The sequence below is a fragment of the Lampris incognitus genome, chromosome 7 (assembly GCF_029633865.1).
Source record: "Lampris incognitus isolate fLamInc1 chromosome 7, fLamInc1.hap2, whole genome shotgun sequence".
NCBI lineage: Eukaryota > Metazoa > Chordata > Actinopteri > Lampriformes > Lampridae > Lampris > Lampris incognitus.
The window spans coordinates 10,369,430-10,378,222 of record NC_079217.1 but is presented as its reverse complement, the minus strand read 5'-3'; the positions used below and the strand labels follow the sequence as shown (position 1 = coordinate 10,378,222).

At 39.9% G+C, this 8,793-nt stretch overlaps 1 protein-coding gene and 1 non-coding gene across 2 annotated transcripts; both read right to left on the bottom strand.

The window, feature by feature from the left end:
- Nucleotides 1–340: 340 nt before the first annotated feature.
- On the bottom strand, nt 341–5,977 carry mrpl28 (mitochondrial ribosomal protein L28). The gene is made up of 6 exons (XM_056283983.1): nt 5,871–5,977; nt 4,958–5,266; nt 3,041–3,193; nt 2,740–2,874; nt 2,454–2,540; nt 341–825 (listed from the first exon to the last, which is right to left on the bottom strand). Exons 2-6 carry the CDS (start codon nt 5,240–5,242, stop codon nt 730–732), a joined length of 756 nt encoding a protein of 251 aa, XP_056139958.1. The 5' UTR covers nt 5,243–5,266; nt 5,871–5,977; the 3' UTR covers nt 341–729.
- A 2,283-nt stretch (nt 5,978–8,260) lies between these two features.
- trnastop-uca (transfer RNA opal suppressor (anticodon UCA)) lies at nt 8,261–8,347 on the bottom strand. Its single transcript has one exon. It is a non-coding gene; the product is annotated as a tRNA-Sec (tRNA).
- Between the last annotated feature and the right edge of the window lie 446 nt (nt 8,348–8,793).

Here is an 8,793-nt window from a genome sequence, read left to right as displayed (position 1 = left end):
TTAGTCTAGTTCTTTGTATTTCGTATATATTCCCTATATTTGTTGCTTCCCCAGGGATCAATAAAGTATCTGTCTGTCTATCTATCCATCTATATAGTCATCTCTAATCATTTAAGGTAAATACCTCCACCTAGTGGACATATATATTAATAACTATTAATGCAAATTTGCTTGAAAATGGGAATTCACAAAAACAGCATACCCAACAAGACTTGAAGGGTTATAATTTTTGAAAACAAGGTTGTCTACCCATTCAAAATATCATGCAAAAATTGTAGCACTAAACCACAACCGCATAAATAACAGATTAGCAGAAAAATTGAATTAAGAAAAGGGAACTTTATTCCTTATGCATTTCTTACACAGATCTTCCATCACAGATGAGATCATTTACAAAGGTCGATACTTTTCAAGACTGAAATAAGCCACAAAAAGGTCTTTAAACAAAGAGAAATAATAGAATCAAAATAAATAAAACCGAGTCTAATGTGGCTCAGTTAACTGCGTCACTTCCACCTTGTTGCTGACCAATTGAAGCCATCCAAAATCTTTATGCAGTTGTTCCAGATGGATGTTCAGTACTGGGAACTAAAGAGCTTTCAGATACAAACTTGGTAAGTAGAGCACAGATAGCTGCTCACAACGCTCACCTGGAAAGCTTGGTGGTTCAACATTTCATTTCGGTCTGAAAGACGGCAACATGTGTCCTTGCTCTCTTGGTTCTGGTGATTACTTCTTCTCTATGACTTTGGGCTCAGAGAGCTTTTGGATGGTCAGCTCCTCCACCAGCTTGTCCACACAGGTCTTAAACAAAGGCTCTGGCTCCTAAGGAAAAACAACCAGAACAACAAACCCACAGGAGAAATCAATCAGACTGTGCATGGCAATAGGATTCCAAGTATCTTAGCATAGGTGAATATTAACATAAAAAAAAAACTGGATTTATTGTTCATGTTCAAATAAGAGACCTTGTAATAAAGGGTAACAACTGACATAATAAAAATAAGAATAATAATAACAACAATAACCAGGGCGATTTATGGAGTCTGAAAATTTTGATTCTAATATGAGGCTTTAATCTTTTATGAGTAAATTTCTTTGAAATAGTCTCCTGGCTTTTTACAATCATACATTATGTAAAAGAGCATATATATTTGCTATTCTGCATGTTTGTTATAACCTGGTTTTTTGTTTAACACTAGAACGACCAGGGCCCTCATTCTGATGGTTTTGGATTTTCAAAGTTTAATAACTTTGTGAGAAAGAAAAAAGATACAGACCTGCCGCTCCGTGAGTGCTCCTAAAATTGCATATATTTGCATTAAAATTAATTTTAGATCAATTGCACAAAAAAAAAGTTATAAGATCTACCTAAAACGACCATGAGCCGCCGAGAAGACCGCACGTAATTTGGGTGTGTTCGTGCGCGTCATGTCACTATTTATGACGTGTGTTGGTCGCATCTTTTCCTTTGCGAAGTTCCTCGCTCTGTCCTAGAAACATACTAGCGTCCTCCAGTGCAGATTAATAGCCTAAACTTGATTTCTGATTATTGCCAACATGTCTGGATACAGACACCGTTTCAGACGCACCACGACTACCACCGAGGCGTTGCAGTATTTACAGGCGTTGGGCAGCGGCGATTTTAAATTGTTTGAAAAATAGTATTAAAGTTGTTATAATGTTAATTTTGGTTTCAGTTTCATAACAGACATACTAACATATGCAAGGATTAATATCTCAATTGGGTATTTATTTTGACAACCGTGACCTTGACAAACCAGGGGCCGTCAAAATGACTGCCCACGGTCATTCTAGTATTTTTTAAGTTCCGGTCGTTGTTTGGGACTGTTTTAATATTTATTTTCAGTTATTTTTTTGCATTTCATGTTTTATAGGCCTTGTTACGTTTGTTAGATTAGCAATATGTGTTTTCCGTTTTGTTTTTCAGGTAATATTTTCACGTTTGCTTTTCAAGTTCAACCATGTCTCTCTGAAGTTTCTTTTGTTTAAAAATAGTATCATAGTTGTTAAAATGTTAATTTTGGTGTCTGCCGTTTCTTAACAGAAAAACTAACATATGCAATGCATTAATATCTCAATTGGGTATTTACCTTGACAGAATATAGAGTTTAAAAACCGGCTGTCACTTTGGTCACCCATCCCGGTCGTTCTAGTGTTAAAGACAAATTGAGTTTCTGAGTTTTTGGCCACTATTAGTGCTACTGAGCAGAGATAGAAACACCGCATCACATTCTAAATACAAAAAATTAAGATTTTCTGAAAATCTTGCCAACATAGTGGGGTCTAATGAAATAATGTAGATATCTGCATGTTTACATGGAATACTCCACAGTTCTGCTTTATGGGATCCCAATCTAAAAAGGCTAAGAAACCCTGAGCTACATAAACCAGAGCGTGTACATGCCTAATGTGGATCAAGTCTGTGTTACCTTGTACTCCAACTGTCTCTGTTTCTCGACAGCCTCCTCCAGATTCAGACCCACCCACTCAGCCTCATCTTCTGGGATTTCAAATTGCTTCTCAAGACAATGAAAATTACAATTGAATAAAACAAGGAAAAAAGAGCGAGACTTAATTTTAACTTCATGGGCAAAAGACACCCTTTCACCTCGTGTCCATACAAACGTCAAGTTCTCGATGGACACTTTAAACAACTGAGAAAACTGACATTTCTGAAAGAATTAAGTCACTGAGCTAAAACAACAACTTACTCACCTTGTATTTGTGGTAGACTTTCTCTCTCTTGACAGGGTCGTCAGGATACAGTGTTTGGTCTTTGCGAGCTAGGCGTAGTAGCATGGCCCGCTTCAGGTCCATCCCCAGCTTGGAGTTCAGGTCTTCCTTCGGTGTCTAATGGAGGATGAACGCAAAGCTGAATATTAACATTTTGACATCTGGAAAGCTCTATTAAAATGTAATTTTAGTTACATGCCTTACATCTTACATTATAGTATCTTTTAGAATATTTTTGTTCTTAAAAACACACTGAAGATATAACCTGAAAGCTTTAGCTTACTTTCAGGATGTAAAAGTCAAGTCCGTAGGCAGCATCTATGAGGTCCAGGGTACGGGGTGTGACCTTAATAGTGAATTTGTGGTCAAGTATCTCACTGTACAGCTCCCTTTCGAACAGCTGTGGTTTCCATATCTTCTTGAGACGGGTGGACATCTAAGTGAAGAAACAATTCATAAGGATCAGACAGGCAGAACAATACATTGCTCTGTCAGTGGCTTGGGTGGACTCTTTGTTAGCCAACGTTTGGGGTGGTCATCAAGGCTCTCTAAGGCTTCAGCATAAATACAAGAAATGTGTTCAGCATCTTCTGACAGACTTGACTCTTGGGCCATCTCTTGTAGAATTTACGAAAAATTAAAATCAGTTTCAATGATGTCACAATGATGTCATATCTATTACCAATTGTTATACCATCAAATAAGCTGCTGTTGAGGTAGTTAAGTCTTTGGGAACGTTTAAGATAGGATGTACTTTATCAATCCCTGTGGGGTAATTCATCCTCTGCATTAAACCCATCTCAACACACACACTGGAAACTGGGCAGCCATGTAGCTAGGAGCAGTGCTTAGCACCCGGGGACCAACTCCAGTTCTTCTTGCCATGCAGAAGAACCCCACAGACACAGGGAGAATATGCAAACTCCACACAAAAAGGACCTGATACAGCCTAGGGTTCAAACCCAGGATCTTTTTGCAGTGAGGCAACAGTGCTAACCACTGGGCCACCGTGCTGCCCATGTTTGTGTCAGAGATCAACATCAACAAAGCATTTAATTGCTCTGTTTTTGGCCCAGAGTAAAAAAAAAAAAAAAAATCATTGACAGCTGATGATTGCTTATGGCATGAAACAGGATTGTACTGTCTCATAAAGAATTTACTTGACTAACTGGATTATTTTGCTCCTTAATTGTTGAGCACCGCCCCTACCGTTGAGTGTTTCTTTTGACAAAGTTATATACATATATATATTTGTGTGTGTGTGTGTGTTCCAGGTGTGCCACTTTGCTGAATGCCTTTGAAATGTTAACCTGCAGTGTGATGTTTGAAGCTTGAATTGTTATTCTTATGACAGCAAACTTTCAGGATCCAAATAGGTACAATGTTTGGAAACAGAGAAATTGAAGCTTACAGTATATACCACACTGAAGTGTCAGACTAAGAAGAAACAAAGGAAGCTACTTTTTTTTTGTCATTGTAGGTTATAATGAAATTGTAAATGAAATTTGCTTTCTGCATTTAACCCATCCTATTGTATAGCAGCAGTGGGCAGCTGCAGCACCAGGGGACCAACTCCAGTTCTTCTTTCCATTGCCTTGGTCAGGGACACAGACAAGAGTATTAACCCTAACATGCATGTCTTTTTGATGGTGGGAGGAAACCGAAGCACCCGGAGGAAATCCACGCAGACGGGGAGAACGTGCAAACTCCACACAGAAAGGACCTGGGACGGCCTTGGGTTTAAACCCAGGACCTTTTTGTTGTGAGGCCACAGTTCTAAGCACTAGACCACGGTGCCGCCACTAACCTCATCAAATGTTGTTTATGTTCGCATCTTCAACTATAAGCACAATTAACATATAGTTTCTGCTTCTTATATTCAATTTTTGTCCAACACTAGATCAGTGTTTCCATTACATTATTTTTTTTTTCACTTTTGTGGGACAGTGCAAAAAGTTAATCATGCTAGCTACATTTAAAAAAATGAATGTCATAAGGTCAGATGTGTGAAAGGCAGAAACGTGGCAGGATTCTTCAAACCATAATGGAACTAATAGTCAAACATATAACCAAGTATTCCCTGGCATATGGGGTTTATGCTATATCGTCATCTAATGCTGTTTCAACCCAGTGGAACTTGAGAGGGACAGCATGTCATGACAAAGACCAGTAGATTCACGAGGTAGAATAAGCTACTCACTTTGTCATTGTTGGCATATCTATACCCTCTTATCCATCCTTCTCCTCCCCACAGACCTTCTTGGGATTCTGGAGGATAGCAGATGGGGAGAGGGACATCCTGTACCCGTTCCTTTTGCCCAGTTTTGGGGTTGGCTCTGTACTTGACTCCCAGGGGCTTAAAGTGGACTGGTGTGGGCTCTTTTGATTCCAGGGACTTGAGATAGTGCTTAGGGAGGCGACCATAGACGCCCTGCTTCATTTTCAGGGCGTCCCATATCTTTGGAGGGTACTTATGAAGAGGCATGATCGACTGTGGGAGAGTAAAAGCCTACATGGTGGAAAATAAACAGTGTCAGGAGTCAGGACTTCATTTTTAAGGTTACATGCAAGTGGCCCCTCAGGCAATCATGAAGACAAAATTTAGGATTACCCCGAATTAAATATGTTCTTCAGGATTATAGTCTTTATACTAGACACGAAGTATGTTTAATTAGGACAAAAAGAACATGAATCAAAAATGAAAACAGTTCCAGGTAGAGCACTTATAGTGCTTCTTGTGTTACATGCACGAATTATTCGCCACTGCAAATTAATTTGATACGCCAATTTAACTGAATCATCTAAGAACAACGCTCTATTTACGACTTTTTATTTCTTTAATTTCATCCGTCTGATGGTGCGCTATGGCAGTTGTTGGGACAATAACATTAGCTAACCGCTGAATTACAAACGTCAAGTAAAACATGCAAATTAAAATCAACGAGCAATAATCCATTGGGAGCATACATTTTTCTCCTGAAAGTAACGACGCTCTTGTTAGCAAGACGGCTAACAAACGTTACCTGAATAAATTACGAGCCGTCCCATTTCACTGGAGGAAACGTTACGTACTTACACTAGCAGGTCAGAATGCTGTAAAGTCAATATCTTACCAATTATTTGAACAAAACCAGCGTCTGAATAACGACGACTTGTATATTTTGTCCACATTAGCTCGCAACCAAGGGCATGTTTCGCCTCAAGACACTTACTTCCGCTGTGAGTGAACACGCCCTCTCCGTCGATTGGATAACCGGGCGGAAGCGCTTCCGTGTGTTTGGCTTTAGCCGGCTGCCTATCAACGTGTTTTTGTTTTTTTCTTCAGTCTTTATTGAACACATATTCATGTACAACGGTACAAAAAAAGATTACATTTTACAGTGCCAGAGTTTCTGTTATATGCAGCATATTAAATTCGCCTGGTAATTTGAAGGTCTTACTAGCTTTTTTGTTTTTTTAAGGTTACATAAAACGGTGCTATTGTGGCAGGATGAGGAAAAACACAGGAGACGAAGGCGAGTTTTAACTTTATTCCTCAGCTCCAAAACCGAACGCTGCACCAGAAAGCCCGGGAACGTAAACCACGCCCCCAACGTAAACCACGCCCCTAATGTAAACCACGCCCCCCAGCTCACAGCCCTGCTGGGTGAGAGGCACAGCCCCCAGTGCCCGCCACACTATATTGTTTAAATTCATTAATAAAGTGCAGGAAATTTGGCTTGGTTCCTGACCATTTTTCTTTCTTATGGATATGGAATTTTCCAAAAATAATAACTGCTTGTATGATATACAGCATGTTATTCCCAATCTCATCTTTACTAAAATATAGTATTACATCAAACATATCTATTTCAATATTCACGTTCGCTCTTTTATAGAAAGTTGGCTACATCAATCCAGAACATTCTTGTACACTGGAAGAATAGATGGGCAATTTTCTAGTCCACAAAAATCCCACTTATAATCAATGTCAAGTTTGAATCTGTCTAACACAAGCTTTACCGGATAAATTCCATGCAACATCTTGAAAGACACTTCCTTAAACTTGTTATTGATACAGTATTTATCCCAGATTGTCCCTGCTGTCTTCCACCGTATATCATTAAATAACCAGGACCAAAATCATCTAGAAGATGGGACAGACAGTGACACCACTAAGTGTTGAATGGATTTTTTCCCCCCTCGGTACTTTTTGCTTCATATTTGCAAACGTTTAACACAAGTTGTCTTCGTCAAGTTTCTTAATTCCAGTTAATGTCTCAGTGCAGCTTCAGTGTGGAGGCAGTTCACATTTGTTCACTGAACCAATGCAGCGAATTATTTACAAAGGTAACTTTTTTCTTAATAAACGTTGTGTCCAGATGAAGTGATCCCACTTTGTGTGATATTTACTTATTATTTACTAATGATATTTACTGCACGAACGAGGGCATTACTCTTAAATCTATGTACTCTGTCAGTGTAGCATATACAATAAAAAACAGATGCAAGTATGAGGTCCATTCAGTCAGCAAGACTGCACTAGACGGGACAAACACCCAGTAGAAGCCATGCATTGCACAATCTGTCAAAAATTGCTAAATGTACAAAGGAAAACGCCAGCAAATGCATGCAGGGAAGAATTAAACCGTTTCCTGTTGATAATAAATCTCCAAAAAAGATCACTTACATTCTGGATGCGCCTTAAATCAAGTCCCCATGACACATTGCAGTTTAAAGCATTCCAAATCCAAGAGCTAAGCCCCCAAAAGAGTCCCCTCAGTCAGCTGGTTGTGAAACGAACTAACCCCGTAACCATGAACATAGAGATGAGTTTCAGACCAGCACTGCTCACCAACCACAGATTATAGTAAACCAAACCATCAAGCAATGCAAAAACTCATATCTGGAACGTTGGGACATAGAAACCAAGTTACAACACACATCAGAAGGTTATCGGGCCCTAAAAAGAGAACACAAACTGGCTGACTATCTCCCCACTGTCAGAGACAGTAAGCAGAGACACGTCCTCACCAAGGACAGACTCCCTGACCACAGTCTAGCCACTGAGAAGGGCAGACACACAAAAATATGCAAAGAACATGTGGTCACTGTACGGCAGCAAGTGAGGTCGAGACAAAGGTGCGCCTCCTCCTAAATCAACATGAGAGAAAAATACCGGGAGAAAGTTGAAAACCAGATTCCAAATGTTCTACCCCTGGATGAGAAAGAGCAATGGCCACTTATTTTGGGAGAGGGCCAAAGGGCACACCTTGCGGCACAGTACGTGTCAGAATGACCAAAACACAATCAATTACCGTTCAAATACTATTCTATATTTCTACGTATTCCTTTTAAACATTTTTTGTTTGTTTAATACTCTATTAACCTGTTTCACTGTCAGCTGCTTCGGCAAAATAGCAACGTATGCAGTCACGCCAATAAAGTATCATTGAACTGAATCGATAGGTTTGGCAATGACGTCACTATAATAAAATGTTCCGCCGACTGTAGTAACGCAGCTCGCCCGAAAGGTGGAATTGAACCACTCTGCCGCTAAGCAGCTACAGGTTTGAAGCCTGCACCCCGGACCACCGAGGCTCATCCGGGCACTTCCGAAAAGCACAATAGCAGCTATATATACCCGGTAGTCTTCTAACCATTGTCGTTGACGGTTTCAAAATGTACACTTCCTCCATGGTTATAGTCCAGTAAGTAGAAACTATATACACAACACACCCGAAAAACTAATATCTCCAGGCAAAATATTCCAGATAAATAGTAATAAAAGTGAAGGCAACATGAGAAAACAAGGATGTACGAAGCCATGCGAAACAGACCCCTTTTCATTGGCTGTTTAGGAGAAATAGGGCGGAGTTTGGTGAGGTTACGCAGCGGCGACACCCCCCTGCCCAGCCTCTCTGCAGGAATCTCTCTCAAGCTCCCTCCGGCAAACCCACGTTATTTTGACACGTTTCCAATGCTTTCTGTCTCTGTCCCCTCATCGGTAAGTGTACACGACTGGCTGCAAAAAAAAATATTTTTTTTTTTAAATGT